The sequence below is a fragment of the Lagopus muta genome, chromosome 3 (genome assembly GCF_023343835.1).
Source record: "Lagopus muta isolate bLagMut1 chromosome 3, bLagMut1 primary, whole genome shotgun sequence".
Lineage (NCBI taxonomy): Eukaryota > Metazoa > Chordata > Aves > Galliformes > Phasianidae > Lagopus > Lagopus muta.
The window spans coordinates 85,094,175-85,111,222 of record NC_064435.1 but is presented as its reverse complement, the minus strand read 5'-3'; the positions used below and the strand labels follow the sequence as shown (position 1 = coordinate 85,111,222).

Genomic DNA, 17,048 nt, shown 5'->3' with positions numbered 1-17,048 from the left:
GGCTCTTGAAAGCAGAATGTAGAAGATGAACTCTTTCTCCTTCTCTGGCAGTATTGTTCCCTTCACAGAAAGATTGGGTATTAGCCCACAAGGCTAAAGTTCCATCTGTAGTTGCTATTTGCCAACAGTCATTGTGTCTTTTGCTAGACCAAAAGGACCCCAAATGATTGCTGCAGAACCTGTGATTAAAACTCTGGGCCACTAACTAAATCCTCACTCTCTTTCCCAATGTCCTCTTTAATATTTTGTTTCAGAACAAAGTCATTGTGGGTATTTTCAAAATCCAAAATGTACATATATCTGTATTTTGACTTGCAGATTATCACTGTTAATGCCCGAGTGTATATATATGCAGATGTGTAGTATTCTCCAAGTATAGAAGTTCAGTGAATTCTGATGTTTACATTATGCTTTTTAGTGCTATGACTGAGGAAATACGTTATTAAATATAATCACACCTGCCAATTTATATTATCAGGTCAATAGATTAATTTTATTGACTGAATTTCATAAGGAAATCTCTTGTTTCTCTTATTTCTATTTTATTTTACTATTTTTTTTTCCAAAAATTGAATTTACTCATAACGAGATCTGAATGCACGTGCTTGTCTTCCTCTTGTAGGCTGCCAAACTGTTGTTACATAAGTAATATTTGTATTCATTAGTGCTTGGATACCAGCGTGATGGGCAACTTAGATTAAATAAAATGTTTAAAATAAGAAAGAGACATCTTAAGGACAAATGATTTCTCCATTAATTTCTGCAGGCTGAACTGTGAAGAGGTCTGTCTATGCTGTTACTGTGACGTTGATGGAGAGGCCACTCCCTGTAGTCAGACACAGATTTCAACAGGAATGGAACTGGGCTGACATATCAGAATTCTTCAGTCCCAGTCATAGTAACCAGCTGAGGCAACTATAAAGCATACCTTAGGCAGAGGATTAAGACAGCTTCTTCCACAATTTACTGTTTGGGAAACTGAGGAGGAGAATGGCATGCAGGCAGTCTGGGCATTAGAGCCCAAAGTCACAGCCATCTCCTCCAGCCTTTAGCAGAATAGAAAATGTTCTGAAGCGCTTGCTTCCTTCAAAATGTTTGCCTCAGCTGCAGAATCTATCTGATGATTGCTGTATCAGTACATAATCCCAAGAATGCCAAAAGGATTGCTCCAAGTTCTGAGATAATGTTTATCTGCTGCTCCAAAATATCCCATTTCTATCTGCAGAAAAATGTGTGCAAGTTTGTGTTCTGGTCTACTCTGATAAATTTACTCACAATCTCCATACATTTTTGACACTCAGTCTTCATTACTATCATTCATTATAACTGAAAGAATCTCCGTTGATTTATTCTGTGGCAATCTTTTGGCTGAGCAGCACAAGCTGTTGAGAAAAATCCCTCTGGTCCATTTCCACTTACTAGACTTCAGTGGATATGGAGGTCTAATAAAAGAGTCAGTTCCATATTAAAAAGTGCTTCTGCTTGGTTACACAGCCGGCTTGCTAAAAAGAAGGAAGTAGCAACGAAGTGTCACATTTCAAATACTGAAAGAATTGAGGTGGTGATAAACTGAACTAATGCATTCTTAATTAGAAGAAGATCTTCTAATACTTTGATAGGATGCATGGAAAGAAGTACTGCATGTTTGGAAACATTAAACTCAGAAACCCATTTTTAATGCTGCTGGAGAAAGAAGGAAGTATCTATTGCAGAAGTCTTCTGAAATTGGGCTCGTAAAAATTCAAAACCTGTGTTAGCACAATCCTTTGAGTAAGACTTAATTTCAAAGGTAAGAAATATCAGTGCTTTTCCCCCTGTACAACTAAAAGCCTATGGGGCTGGATAATCTCAGGGGATGTGGTATCACCAGTCAATACGAGTGCACTGACCACTGAGCGTTTCCAATGTCCTACAGTAAGTAAGGGGTAATAAAAACAATGTGGAAAGCTAGAGCATCAGCAGAAAAGAAGTGAAAAATTAGGCACAAAACCAATTGTTACATCATACTATGAGGGGAGAAAGAAGTTCTACTCAGTCTAATGTGTAAATGGGAATCCAAAAGTATGGATTTTTCAAACTCTTGTTTTGTGATCTATCAGCATTCAAAGTTCTGTCTTAAATAGTGTTATCTCTATGTAGGAATTTGGAAGAACCCTTCTGAACTTCACCTCTGAGTTAGCTGGAACAGGGTGCTTGGAGAGGTTGTGGGTGCCCCATCCCTGGTGCTGTTTAAGGCCAGGTTGGATGGGGCCCCAGGCAGTCTGATCAGATGTTTGATGTAGTGGTTGGCAACTGTCTGTGGCAGGGAGATTGGAACCTGATGATCCTTGAAGTCCCTTCCAACACAAGGCATCCTGTGACTCTATGAAGTTATACATCAAGAACAATGTAAGGATGCTTAACTTACTCTTCAGCTCATGACCATGGCCTCAATTCATCTCTTGCGTTCTTTATTGTTCCAGTAGCTAAAAAAACCCCTATGGCTTAGTTTTACTTCTCTGTGCAATACAGACCAACAAGGCCTTTATCCTTCATTCCCTTGCTTTTTTATTTTATAATCTCTGAACCAAATTATCCTTGATAATCGAGGCCTTTTCTCACTCTTTGTAGGTTCTGTACGTAGTATCTTGCTTCAGTCATTTGTGCATCCAGAGACTGGTTAATTCTTCTCTCGTCCAGCATGTGCAGATTATTTCCATTATTAATGCAAATCCATTCTTTTCTGCATTCAGTTAATTGAATTCCTCAGGCCACTCATCTTCATTCACTGACTTTTATATTTTCCACAAGTTGGCCCTTCAGAAATACTGACCTGTAGATTTATTTTGTCCATCTTGTAGTTTGAGAAGAACTAAATCCATTCATAATCACTCCTCCTCGGATACTATTTTTTGGTCAGCTGCTCTGCAAGGTCCTCCTTATGCACAAAAATTAAGCTTAAAATAGCATGCATGTTGTTGTACAAATTTCTGTACCAAAAGTCAGTCTTCTGAAATGCCTAAAAAAACCCAAATCTTGCCATTATTGGTAGTATTTTTGTCTGTCCAAAAAAGTTGTTTTCTGTACTCATATAATTTCCCTTGTTATTTATTTATCCATTTATAGAGTTGACTGCCTTCTTACAAATCTCAGCTTGTCAGAACATAACATCCCCCTTCTACACAAATAGTGTCCAAGTTGCTCTCTTTTACCACCTTTCCTTGCAGTGATTTTCATCCTAACAGATTAAGTTTTATTCATGCCATCACATTTTAAGATAGATAAACACCATTTGGCTTTGAACTTTGAACTTCCTAACTGTAATGTAATTTAAGTTGCACCCACAGGCCCATACATAAAGTTTTCCTGTTTTCTTTTTAGACTGAAGGAACCTCAAAGAAAAATAGCATGAACTTCCCCACCCTTTCACAAAGTGATCATAAATGTACTCATTCATATTAGATTAACTTAACAGCATTTGGTTTGGTTTTATATAGCTAATACATACTATTTATGAATAGTTCTTTTCTTTGCTAATAACTCATCATTCTAAGTCTTTACTCATCCACTTGAATAAGATATAGGTAATACTGAAATACTGATTAGATTCAAATCAACATACATCATTCATAATAGAAGAAAAATGTGTAGTGTTCAAAAACAAATTTGTCAGATGCAGATTTAGTCCAAATTCTAGAGTTCAGTGGGGGGAAATTGCTCAAAAATCCTCAGCCACCCTCATCTCTCATAGCCATCAGTCTTAGGGTCTGCACAGGGAAATACAGGAAAGGAATGAGTTAACAGCTCATCTCTCAACAAATATGCCAAACTCAACTCTTCTTGAACATCACTACAGCTTAAGGTATCATTCAACAGAAAGTTTGCAGGCTGCAGGTCTCAGCAGTAGTAAGTTGTTATCTTGCACTCTGAGTATAAACACTGCCATTACATTGCCATCAAAATGTCTGAACATTCTCCAAAGTGGTAAAATTAAGTCCTTCCGTGACTTATCTTATAAATGATAAGCAAAAGGCTGCATATCAACTTGTTTTATTTCCTATCTGAAGAAGATAGGAAGCCTAACCTGAGATTTCATATATATATATATAGCTAAGCCACTATAGTACATTTTTTCCAGTCAGCATTGCTGTGATTTAGATGAGAAACAGCAAGAAAAGTTTGAGCTGTCACACTTGACTTTGAGCTGCCAAAGAGAAGTACTGGAGGTCACAGGCTAAGATTTAACTTATCTCCTTTCCTTACAGGCAGAGATGGTACGTGCTGCTTTCCAAGCACAGAGATCTTTCCTGGTGTTAGCATCTCAATGTCAAGAGCCTCAAGAGGTAAGAAAACTGACCTACAGTTTCAAGAGTCACTGCATCAAAAGGCTGTCTTCCTGCATGTTTTGTATCATCCCTGCATTTGCTTCTATCTCTTACTTTATACAGTGTACTTAGATGCTTGCTTTTAGTGTTATTAGCATGGTACTGCAATAACCAGAAAGTTTACAATAACCAGAGTGAAGGAATTTTTCTGAACCAATACATATAACATCACTGTAGAAAGCAAAGGAGGTTTCCATTATAGGGCTGTAAGTAGGATCAGTTTTTCTCTGGAAGCTGAAGACACTAGGCAATATAATGACTTCTTGCTACCCCACAGGGATGTTGTGTAATAGACTTGGAAGTTAGGGAATAAGCTATTGAAAGAAAAAAAGATCAATACTAGCCCTTAGACTGAATACTCTCAGAGCTCTGGATTAGTATGATTTTGGAAGAGGCAATGCTTTTCATCAAGAAAGTGAAAAGGCATTTTAGATCAAATTGATTTATTTACTTTGGTGGTAAGCTTTCACAACTAGAAGGCTCAGGGAGGCTGTGGAGTTGTTAAGAAATGTCATTTGAAATGAAATGAAATGTCATTTGTGGTTTCGGCAGGGCACAATGTTTTGGATAGCAGCACTGTGTGAGTCCTGGGAACAATGATTGGGCAGCCCTTCTGTGGGACTGCTCTCCAACCTCCCTTCTGTGAGTGTGCAGAGAATGAAGACTCTACTTGCACAGCCTTCCGTTCTGTCTTCTTCTGGTAGCTCATAGTTCACTAGATTCTGTATTCTCAAATCTGAGCTCTCTGCAACTAGGATGAATTATTGAAATTTTGCTGTCATTGTGGATCGTAGAGATACAAATTGAAAGTGTTACTAATCAGTATCTTTTAATGCACTCAAGGGAAAAAAAGAAAAGCACAGATATTCCAGATGAGACTTTTGATTTGTGGAGTTCCAAGCAAGGGAAGGGATCCGTTGTTTTTCCATCTGTCCCTGATCTCAGGGAGTAAAAGTGAGTCATGATTTGCAGAGAACCAGCAAAATTCCCACTGGTACAGGCCTCAAGAAGTCATTTATATTGGCTGTGAACACAGTCGCACCCAGAGGCCCACAAAACTCTTTGTGCTTGTTGGTAAAATATTCCCCAATGAACAATTTCCAATGGCCACTAAAGTAATGCAGTGCTCCAGATTGTTGGCATTGTCCCCCTCTGGTGAAAGTTGAAGCTCTGGCTCACTACTTGGTGATGTGTTACCAGTCTGATTTTGTCTGTTTGTCAATTGGAATTGGAGTGGCTTCTCCTCAATTTTATCCCTAACATTTTCTGAACCTGACGTCAAAAATTTGATATTTCTTCAGCTGTAAAGTTCAGAAACTTTCATTTTAAAATGGCAACAAAACAAGCAAAGAAAAAAAAAAGAACAAGTGTAGAAAGAGATTCTCCTGTGATCCAGAACGGCAGCTGCAGAAGCATTAAGAAAAGCAACAAATAATAAAAACCTTGCCATAAATATAACTACAGTTGGCCACATGTATAGCTGGGCATTATCAGGCTTGCATAGAATTGTTCAGCTTGTTCATGGCAAAAAAAAGTATTTTTTTATCATTGAATTATCTTTTAGGTCAGAGGAAGTGCCAGGTGACACATGTGTTACAATGGCAGGAATATTACAGGTTAAGGTTCGTTTCTCAGTGACAACAAACCCAATCCAATTACTGAAAGTTTTTTAAAGTGAAGACTGTTAGGTGCATTTTTAGATAGGTTTTTGATAGGCATCCAAAACTGTACAGTTGTTAATTCCTCTCCTCTTTTTTGCACATACTTTTTGCACGGTCCTACATGCAGCTATAAAGCAGACAACCTGAAACTAGTTGAAGGCTGCCTATTGTATGCAACTTGAGTAGCATGCTCCACTGCAGAGACCGACAGCACAAAAAGCATCAGGCTTTTTATATCTCCATCTCAGTGGGGAAAAGAATCCTTTTGCAAAGCTGTATTGGTTAACAGTTTTGAAAAAGCTAGTTAACACCAGATAACGCCAGGGAGGGAAAGAATTGGGGGTCCTTCCCCCCCAGGACTTTATTGATGCAATGTCATCTGGGCTCTGGTTGTATTTACAGCCTAGAGCCACAGAGTCAGTGTGGAATCCAAACAGGAAAGCTAGTCATTAGTGTATCAGAATGCACAGGGTAGAGAAAAGCAAATGAAGATGACAGCATATCTATAAATGCAAGAGAAAAGAGAGTAATTCTGTCATTCAGCTGTCTAGACTGTTTGCTTTATAATGTAAAGCTGTGAATGAGCCAGCGGGCTGCGATTATGGCATAGTAGCTTTGCAGACATTCAGAGACAGCGGTGTGGAGACTGAGGGGATTTAGTGAGTTCCTGTCATGTTGGGATGTCATACGTGGTGCCTTTAAAAAAAAAAAAAAGGGGAGGGGAAAATGCCCTGCAAAAATAAATTAGCTCAGCTCTTGCAGCTTATAAACTAGTGAACAAGGAATTCAAACTAAAAGAAAGCTCCTACATGTATCATGATCCTTAGACTTTTCTGTGCTTAGCAAAGAAGGAAGAGAAATACGTATCACACAACAAGCAAAAATTTTCCCCTCTGTGAAAATGTTGCAGGCTGAAGTGTTCTTTCAGATCTTGAGCTCCTTCTGTGAGTCACTAGCAACATTTTTGGTTCAGCTTGCTTAAGCTGCTTCTGCAGAGTTTTGCTCCTTGATAATAAAGCTGATATTTTTTCATTGGAATCTGCTGCAGCGCATAGCCTTTATTATCTGTATATGTGAAAACAGTAGGAGCTGGGAAGGTAATTCCAGCTGGCATACCGATCTAGCATCAACTGCAATAAATTACTTAGCAGAGAGCATGTTCTGTTACTTTTTATGGTCATGTTCTATATTTGTGTGTGCAGTGGAAGAGATCACATGGCAAAACCACCGTTTGATATTCCTGTTTATGTATGTCCCAGTTAACGGCTGCTGGGTGCAGGCTCATTCAGCAAGAGCAAATACTTGAATTCATCTGCTTCTCAGAAATTACATTCTGCCATCAAATGTTGAAAATAAAAGTCTGTAGGAAGTTGTTTATTATATAGAGATAGCAGAAAGAAGATGGCGAATGGAAAACAAATCACGTTGTCATTTTATTCTGGGAGATGTTTTTGAAAAGGTATTTTGAGAGGATGTTGCTCGGGCAATTCAGAAGATAATGTGTTAAAGGAACGTCAAACACCAACCTTCACAAAACATTTATGATACATGTTTTGGATGTGAATTTTCTTCTCCCAGTAGTTTAAATCAAATACAATTGTGACTGAAAAATTATTATGTTGTATAATAATGTTAGAAGTTATTAGCCTTCCTAAGCAACTCTGTTTTACAAGTTTTTAAATTCAGGATCTTGTACACAAACACGAGATCACTGCACCAAACATATGAGGCACTGCACTAAATTCCTTGTCAACAGTAACTTATATCATCTCCTCTTTATAGGTTGCTTCATTTCATTTTAAATGTTCAAATAATTTTAAATTACACATTTTATTAGTGATATAATAGTCTATGCAATATTTAACAGTGTATTTATGTATTATTTTTATATTACTTATATATTGCTGTTTTTAATTATTAATTCTGAACCTCACAGTAACAAATAATGGTAGAATAAGGTAAGATGCTGCTGTGTTTAATGGGAGCTACACACATTTACTTTGATCCTCTGAGTTGTTATGTGAAGGGGGTTAGTTTTAGTTAATGAAGCATGGTACATAAATTGACATTGGTGACTTGAAACTTTTAAGTGTTTTAGCATATCTTAAGCCTTCCCACAAACAGACAAATGTCCTTGCAATTAGGCAAAACTCAGGACGAATGCATCCCGTGGTAAGAAGCACTGCAAACAGCGACGAATGCAGTTCAGACTATAAATGCTTACGTAACTCCTCACTGAACTAAAATAAAATGCTGAGTTCATGTGACTGGCAGAACTCATGGATTTAATTACTAACGTGGTTAGACAAACATTCCGATGAAATACCTGCTTAACTATCCAGAATGTATGCATGGGGAAGTGAGAGGTGAGAGAAGGCCTTCTTTTTTCCTTTTTTTTCCTAGAAAAGTGGAAAAACATAAACCCAGGAAACTGTATTTGAAGTTGGAACGAGAACCATGGAAACAAATTCTGACGTTTTTAATTTCTTCATAGTCAAGCAAAAATTCCATTGTAGAAACAGAATAGTTCTGGCCATTTCTCTCAATAGAGTTATTCTCAGATTTTTTCTTCTAGAAATGAAAGATGGAGATTTACACTTTCATGCTCTCCTTCAATTTAGGATTAGTCATTTTTTTTCTCCTATTTTTAAATCACTCTGGTAACAGAACTCTTTGGAGTCTTGCATCCTAGCAGGATTTTGTTTTCTAATTATATTGACTTGGTTTTTGCTTACGTCATTCCATTTCTCACTATTTTTCCCCATACCTACCAAAATCACCCTTACTTTTTTTTCCAAAAATATAAAGAGCAGTATATTCTCCATTATTCCATTACTTACTTATGCTAAAGAGTTTGAGCCAAGTTTTGCTGCCACTCTATTTAGTTGGTTGACTGCTGCAAAGCTTCACCTTTGCATCTAGAAATAGCTTAAGGAAGAATTTGGTTCAGTCCTTTTAAGGTCCTCAGGTCTCAAACTTACAGAAGGTGCCAGAGAGTGACATGGACAGACCCTGATTGTCCTGAGCTCCAAAGGGAACCCCTTCCCCCATCCTTTTCTCTGAAATCTTGTCAAACTGTTAAAATATTTCTGTTATCAGCACGCCTACAACTGCATGAGATGTGTGGTCTCAGCCACAGCAATGGACCAACTGACAGTTTCCAGTTGCTATTCTGCTGCCTTGCTGTGTTCACAGGCTCATTTCTGGATATTGTTGCTAACTCTTAGTTTCAGACTGGCTTTCATCTTCGATTATTTCTTTGTTGCAGGTGTATTGCCAGATAACCCCTTGGCACCTATTACCTCATAATGTCGTCTCAAAAGTGTTAGATAGCATTTAAGCAGCATAAGCTCATGATATTTTCTGATAGTGTAGTTAATATCTGTAGGTATTCTTGTACCATGTCTCTTTCCTCACTTGTGTTTACCAAAGCTCCCAAATTGATAATCCCTTAGTGAAAAGAATGATGCAAGTGAAATTCAGTTCTGTCCCGCAAGCTGAGCAGTTGGCTGTAAGAAGGCCCAGAGACACCTCAGGATCCAGAGAACACAGAAGGGTCAGATTGGTGCCACATCTCCCAGTCACTACGGCAGGGAAGCAGAGGCAGAGATGCACATCAGCACACACGTCTAGACTGGCTCATGCCAACACCGTCAAGCAGAGACTCTCCAGCATTCCAATGCCCAGTGCAAAAGCCAGGCTCCAGTAAGCACAGGCTTCTTCCCTTGTTTTACTTCATACATCAATACTGGGATTAAGAACAGTATCACCCTATAAGGAAGACATTAGCCAAGATGGCACTCCACATATTACCTAGTTCTTCATTTGATATACCCACTAACTAGTTTTGGGGATCCCATAGGCTCTTACTGCTGTGCCCTCAAATAATGTCCTAAAATCACCAGACTAGTTTTCGATCCCTCTAGCAATGCTCATATTCAAACGGTGTCATGTAAGAGCCCACTGAACTGTGCTGCTGGGACATCCCCTTTCCCACTTAGCATAATGTTCTTTAGTTCCGTTAAATGCAAATCCGAAACAATACCCTCCTGTACCTGTGCTCCCCAATTGTTGCCCAGGATTTTTAGATTACATGTGAGCTGCTAAGAGGGAAAGATTTAGGCAACAGCCGACTGAAAAGAAGGGCTTTTCAGGTTTGCGGTTGATTCCAAAGTTTTCTGAATTCATTTTGGTATAAATTGGACCATAATAACTAACTTTTGAATTCTGAGAGTTATGCTCATTCATAGGCTACTTATTGAACTTGTCAGTTTTATATTTTTTCACTAGGGAGATCTCAGGTGAACCACGTGAATGTCCAAGCATCTAGCATATCTGTGCTGGCAGATACCTATGTGGAACCTAACCAGCCTTAACAAAAACTCGTGAGATCTCAGATGTTATGCACAGAACAATTGTGGCTCCATACAATACCATTTTCTGAAAGAATGTTGTTAATTCAGATGGCCTAGGGCCCATTGGCATGGACTGTGATCACAGCAGCGAAGATCAAGGAGTAAATCAATAGGCTGGAAACAATTCATGTGTGTAATTTTCTTGTTGATGATATGTGGGATGGTTTTTGGCCTGTGTGCCTCAAGCAGGAGGCACCCTTTTGTGCTAAAGGTGCTGCTGAGGATCTGCAGTGGAAAGGAAAACAATATAGAGAGCATTGAAGTCCATTTAAAAAACAGTGTTGTCCAAAAGCATAGAGTGTGATTTGGCACTGCTGCAAATTGCTGCACATGGCTCCTATCAGGCCCTGGATTTCTCCACAGGTTAGCAGCTATTCTCTTTGATGTTCTTCTCCATTTACCTTTCTTAAGAGTTAGCATTTCAAAATGACTAAATTTGTCATGTGGGATTCGGTTTTTGTGTTCCCATTTTTTTCACAAGCACAAAATTGCTACAGCTCAACTTGGCTGTTAGATTGAGAATTTATGTGCTAAGAGGAATAAATGCCAAATACCAATTAAGTCACTTTGGAAGCACACAAATGTGTCTAAGCTTCCGTGTGGATGAAGCTGACGAGACATTTCTGCACATTTGTCTCCCTGTGCCGTAGTCCTGCTGCTGCACAGCAGTGAGTTGAAGTGGCAAAACCTGTACTATCGACAAATACTTGTTATACCACTGTGCTGAAAATGTACAGGCTAAGAAAACGAGACCAAAATAAATTAAGCTCTCTCTGTCATTAGCTAAGAGACCTCTGAACCCTAGAAATATCAGTATATTCTAAGGATGGGAATGTGAACCACTGGGTTCACGTGCAGTAGGTTACACTGTGGTGCGAAATGGGAATATGAAGCACAGTGATGTGAAACACTTCATGCCGCAAGAGATGGAGATAAGCAGTGAAGAGAAGTTTGGTGGCAGCCAATAAAAAAAAAAAAACCTGAGTGTTTCACTGGAAAAATGAGGTAAAGAAAAAAATGTAAGTGTCTGAGCAATCCATATTTTCACTACAAGCAGCATTATTTGGAGGCTGAAAGTTATTTACTAGCTTAGATTCACCCCTGAAAAAAAATGTTTTCCATATACTTCGTAGAAAGATTATTCCTCACCCTAATTTGAGCATTGATTCCATTCACATACACAGACACAATAGAAAAGATAAGCCCTTCTGATACCACATGTATGCCAAAAAAGAGATCAGCTCCAATTTTCAAGTCTTCCTTGTAGTTTGCCTCCTACAAAATATGGGAAGGTACAGTTGACCTGAAACTATTTTAGTTTCATATCAGAGCCATCCATAGAAGAAACGCGCCTCGCTGGTGGTCACTAAAACTACTGTTCAGTATGTTAGGGTGCAACATACAGAACAGAACGAGATTGTGCTCATCAGCATTAAGAGTCAAGGCAAGCATCTTGCTTAAGGTGTCCTTCTGGGCCTTCTTTACAGTTAATGGCAGCACATCTTGAGTGGAATCTTCACACTGTAACATCTATTAAAGACAGAAAGAATTCCTCAGGCATATCACTTTCTTCAGTTACAATAGAGGAAATTGAGTCTCAGCTGAGAGAGCAGATCCTCATTCCTTAAGCTGTTAGACCTGCATGTGGTGGATGCTGTCCATGACATCTTTCACCCCATGAAAGCGTGGGATGGGACCGTACAAGGTTGTTAACATAGATAGAATGGCTGAATCTACATTACTGTTTTAATTCACAGGGGGGTAATGCTTTTTCTCCAAATCAGCTCTACTTACTGTGCTGTGATCACACTGCAGTCTGAGGATGTGCAAAATGGGTACCTTTCTGATGACGTTAAATGGAGGATTGCTGCACTCTCATAGAGCACCTCAACTACAATTTACAGCTAGTCCAAAATAACCCCCCAGAGATGCATTCAGTGTGAATGCCAGGTCCTCAGCACCAACTGTTTTGCTCTACAGATCCATTCCTGCTAGGCTGCCCTATTTGCCAACATGCACAAAGACAGATGATTCAAATCAACTCTGCTTCAGACTTGCCTGTGAAAAATATAATGCAAATGCAACGGAGATTTTGAACTGATGGAAGAAAATAATAGGGCTGTGGAATGGAGACAGCATAGAATTAAGGTTGTTCAGGCTGCAGCAGAGTAAAATGAAGGCCCTGTTGGTCTCAGATGTTCTCAGTTTTCTTTTACTGGTCCTATCCCAAAGGCTGCCACCCCCTCATTTAACATAACTTAAAAGAGTACTTGTTCCCTGGCCGTGTTTTTTTCACAGAAGGCTGGGTTGGCTTAAACATTTTAATAGTGAGGTTGAAAAGTCACCACCCATCAACATAAAAATTCTTCAGTTAACAATCTCAACCCTCAACACCACGTAACATTAGCCAGAAAGTACATAAGTTCTTTAAGAGCTGCATTTTTATTTACCTGCTGGGTTTTGTGTTGTTGCGATTCATGCTGGCAGGCTTCTGGACAACAACAATCCTGAGAAAATACCTGAGAAAATACTGTTTTCTCCAGTGAAGCCTGAGGCTTTCAACAGTCGCTTGGTCCAGCAGCCAAAGGTTAAGCAAGCTTTATTATGCATATTTAAGCAGTTTTATTGTGCCTTAATAGGCAAATCCCAAAATACAACAGTTTGGCCTTTCTCTGAATTAAATCCACTTGCCTCAGTCCTGTTAACCTGTCACTGGTGGAATTTCTGTGAGTATTATGAAGAATCTGAAGGAAAACAAATGTGTTCAGTAGGTTCTGTGGGAATACTGGTATTCCAGGCCATTCTGTAAGAGTGGGCCTGGACTGTTCAACCTCTGAATCCAAAGCCTAAGGCACTTCTTTTTGTATTCTGTAACTTTTTTGTTGTTTTTTTTTCCTACTCAGTGCAGTAGTCTCACTATTGTTGATTTTCTATTAAGAATTGTGGATCAAAGCTGATTAGTTGTTTGGGTATTAATATTTAAAAAGACAGTCTGGTTCTAATAATCATTAAGAAGGGACAAAGGAATACAGGAATTATTTTTGGTATTTTTATGTTATGCCATTGTTGCATTTTTAAACATTTCAGCAAAACTGATCTTATAATAGGAATGGTGTTCATACAGAGACTGTTAAAATTCTGTTAAACAACTGTGCTGTGTCTTAAATGACAAGACATCTTATCTGGCACATGCCAAAGGCATGCTGTAGATTTTTCCAACGGCTCTGATTCATCTCCTTGAATTCATTTTTTCCTAGAGATACAATATGGACAATCAGTTAATTAGTAACTGTTCTTATAGTCATTACCATGAAGAGATCATTCTCCTAGAACCCTTAGCACGACTGTAGAGCCAAACAAGACTGATCAATGCCAGAATTAACAAACCTTTCTATATCCATATGCCATATACACTATAATTCATCTGCAGTCTAATCACTAACTAAAAGTTTTGAATCAACTGCACAGAGACAAGACTCAAGTGGTTCCGTGCAGGCCTGTATTCCTTCATTCCTGACCATTACACAGAAGCTCAGATCATAAGAAGCTCACACACACACACACAGAGTGCACAGTCATCCAGACAAGCAGAAATCATTTCAAGATGGGATAAGTGCTCAGAGAAGGGAAGGTAAGCTATACTGTTCTTACAGTGCAAAATACACATGATAGGGCTGAAGATATCCTCAAGCCCTTTGTGGTTCTTTGCCAAGTGAATGATTACTTTGAGCTACTTCCCTTAGCAATTTATTATTTGCCTTTAAAATTCTTACACTGAACTTCTGTGAAATTACTTCCATTCACTACAATTTTCTTAAGAGTTGATTCCCTACAGGTTAAGTCCTGTGTTCTGAGGCACAGAAATACTGTCTGTACCAGTAAGAGGAAACCTTCACAAAAGTGGTTGGGAGTTTTTCCAACATTGTAAGCGGAGCAGGAGGAGGGGCAGCTCTTAGGTTCCCACTGAGGAAAATGTTCAGCCCTGATGCTGCCTTCTTATCAAAATAAATACAAATATTAAAATGTTCTCCAAAGGCAACCAGTTATATTAACAGTGCTTTATATAGAGGAAGCTGGAGCACAGAAAGGTAACTCTGCTTTCCTAAAATCCGACAGGAATTTGGTGGAAGAGCTGCAAACAGAACCTCCCTTTGCAGACTCCCACTTCAGTGCCCTATCCACAGAAGCGTGCTGCCTCCCAGCGCTTTCTAGATATGCCAGGCATCTGCACAGCTGTATTTTTAGTCCTGATATGCTCTCTGTCTGGAACTGGACCATGAAGACTCACAATAAGCCAAAGACTGTAAATATCCCTTCAACTTTATAGGAGGAAAACTGGCATCATTTCAAAGCAGAACAAGCACTGTCTTCAATTTCAGTTTTGCTAACTGCTGTCATACTCAAAATTTCCCTAAAAACAACCAAAGAACCAACCAGCTGCAGTGTGTTGTAAACAAGAAAAATTAGGAGGAGGAGTTCCTGCAGGACACAGAATCACTTTTTCTTGACTGTAAATCACAGAGGTTTCGGGGCTCTTTCAGACTTAATGACTTATCTGGTCATTAAGTCATAAACAAAAATCTTTCCATCTCCTAGTAGTACTGTAAACACTGGTTTTCTCCCAGCCCACTTTGCTGCAGGAGAAGACCAAATATTCCCATTTACTTGAGATGCCCAAGCCTTTCTCAAAACTACATTACCACTAAAATATTCAGGCTCTGTTGTTGGATCAAAATTCTTTTCAAAATTCATAACCTATTTTTGTCCTATCTTGACGAGTGTCTTTTCAGTTTTCTCGATCCATAGCAAAGATGCTTATTTTCAGGTGACACGATCTTCGAGGTCCATCCCAACCCAAGCTACTCCATGATTCTATAATTCTATGACATAATATTCTGTGAAGCTGAGGTCTCACGGGAAGCTGGAAAGATGTAATGTAGAGACCAAGTAGCAGGTATATACACACTGTTTTGTGTGATAACAGGACAGTCCTCGAAATTATGAGCATTAGTTTCCTCTGGCAAACACATCCACTAAACAAGGACTCCTGAGGAAAAAAAAAGGTGAGTAGAAAGGACGGAGTTCTGCTACTTTGTCAGGAAAATAATACCTTGAGTGACTTCTGAGTGAAGAGTCAGGGAGACTCAGAATGGGGCACTCTCTTTGGTGGGACATAGTATGGGTTCTGCAGGCATACTTTTGCAATAAAGATTTTGACTGTTTTTCTAGAAACATATTACAAAGTTGCAAAATTCAGCAGCTCTTTTGCTTGTAAACTAATGACTGTTTCTCCCATGAATGCGTTGTTCTGAGTGGAAGAATTTTTCCCAGCAAGTAAGTGCTCCAAATTAGTTTTTCTGAGACACTGAATCTGTGTGATTAACATTCACTTTGCAGAGGAGAAGAGCTTGGATAGCTTTTACATTCATTCTGCTTTTCTCCTCACTCCAGACACTGTGCCTTCCGCTCAACAGTCATTCCCTTGGATACCATTCCTTTCTGATTAACACAGGGGAATTTCTCCAAGCCATGCCTTGCAGGCAGTGTGTTTCCCATGAAATATTCCCATATTACTTGCAGCCAAGGGAAATTTAAACATTAAAACTTACCAGTAGGGAGAACTAAAATGGATATTGCCTTCACTGCATTACTTTCTAAATCTTGTCACCAGATGATAAGGGGTCACTAACTAACAGGTAATTTGTTTCTTGTGGAAAGAACAGCGTGGTGATTAATATGAAAAGCTCCAGCCAGTGTAAAAACTCTGAAAAAGCTCCAGAAAGATCACATGAAAAATGCTAAAACTCTGAGATGCGGGGTCTCTATGGGCCTTAACCAGGATGGCGTGTAAAAATGCTGCCAGTGCTGAGAACAATTTTTGCTGCATCATGTTATTAATAGTTAATGCCAGTGCACTTTGCTGCTACAGCCAGAGCAGGGTAATTAAACTGTTACTTTAATGTGGAGAATATGCTTTCCTTTTCCTCCCACTGTTAACACGACGGGCAGGGAGGACAACGTTACACCATAGGGTGTTTTTGGACTGACGATTGTTAACAGCAGCGTTTTCTTTTTTTGTTGCAGAATGAAGTGGCAGTGCTTCTCAAGCCAATATCTGAGAAGATTCAGGAAATACAGAACTTCAGAGAAAGAAACAGAGGAAGTCAAATGTTCAACCATCTCTCAGCCGTCAGTGAAAGCATTCCTGCGCTCGGCTGGATCACAGTGGTAAGTCACACATAGGCCAGCTGGGAGGGCTGCCAATCCACTGGATGTGGCCCAGAAAAAGGTCCAAATCTTGCAGAACTTTGTAGTCTCATCTGCATAGTTCTTCACTCTACTACATCCAAGAATATATGCTTTATATTATACCTAATATATCAGGGAAGGTGTCTGACTAATGTTTTACCTCCTTTCTCCTTCTGTTGTTTCCTGCTACCGTGGGTTGATGGTCCTAGTCTCCTAAACCAGGCCCTTATGTCAAGGAGATGAATGATGCTGCCACCTTTTATACTAACAGGGTATTAAAGGACTACAAGCACAGGTATGTTGCAATGCCCCAGTATCTACTAGCCACCATGAGAGAAGAGAGCATTAACCATACTAAC

General features: G+C 39.2%; 1 protein-coding gene across 6 annotated transcripts in view; it reads left to right on the top strand.

Annotated features, from left to right (window-relative positions):
* CAP2 (cyclase associated actin cytoskeleton regulatory protein 2) overlaps positions 1 to 17,048 on the top strand; it is a 64,982-nt gene that overhangs the window by 26,234 nt on the left and 21,700 nt on the right. For all 6 annotated transcript variants that reach the window (XM_048940533.1, XM_048940534.1, XM_048940537.1 and 3 more), the window contains 3 exons: positions 4,245 to 4,322; positions 16,525 to 16,668; positions 16,899 to 16,984. In XM_048940533.1, coding sequence (XP_048796490.1) covers positions 4,245 to 4,322; positions 16,525 to 16,668; positions 16,899 to 16,984 — 308 coding nt within the window. The remainder of the gene's footprint in view (positions 1 to 4,244; positions 4,323 to 16,524; positions 16,669 to 16,898; positions 16,985 to 17,048) is intronic.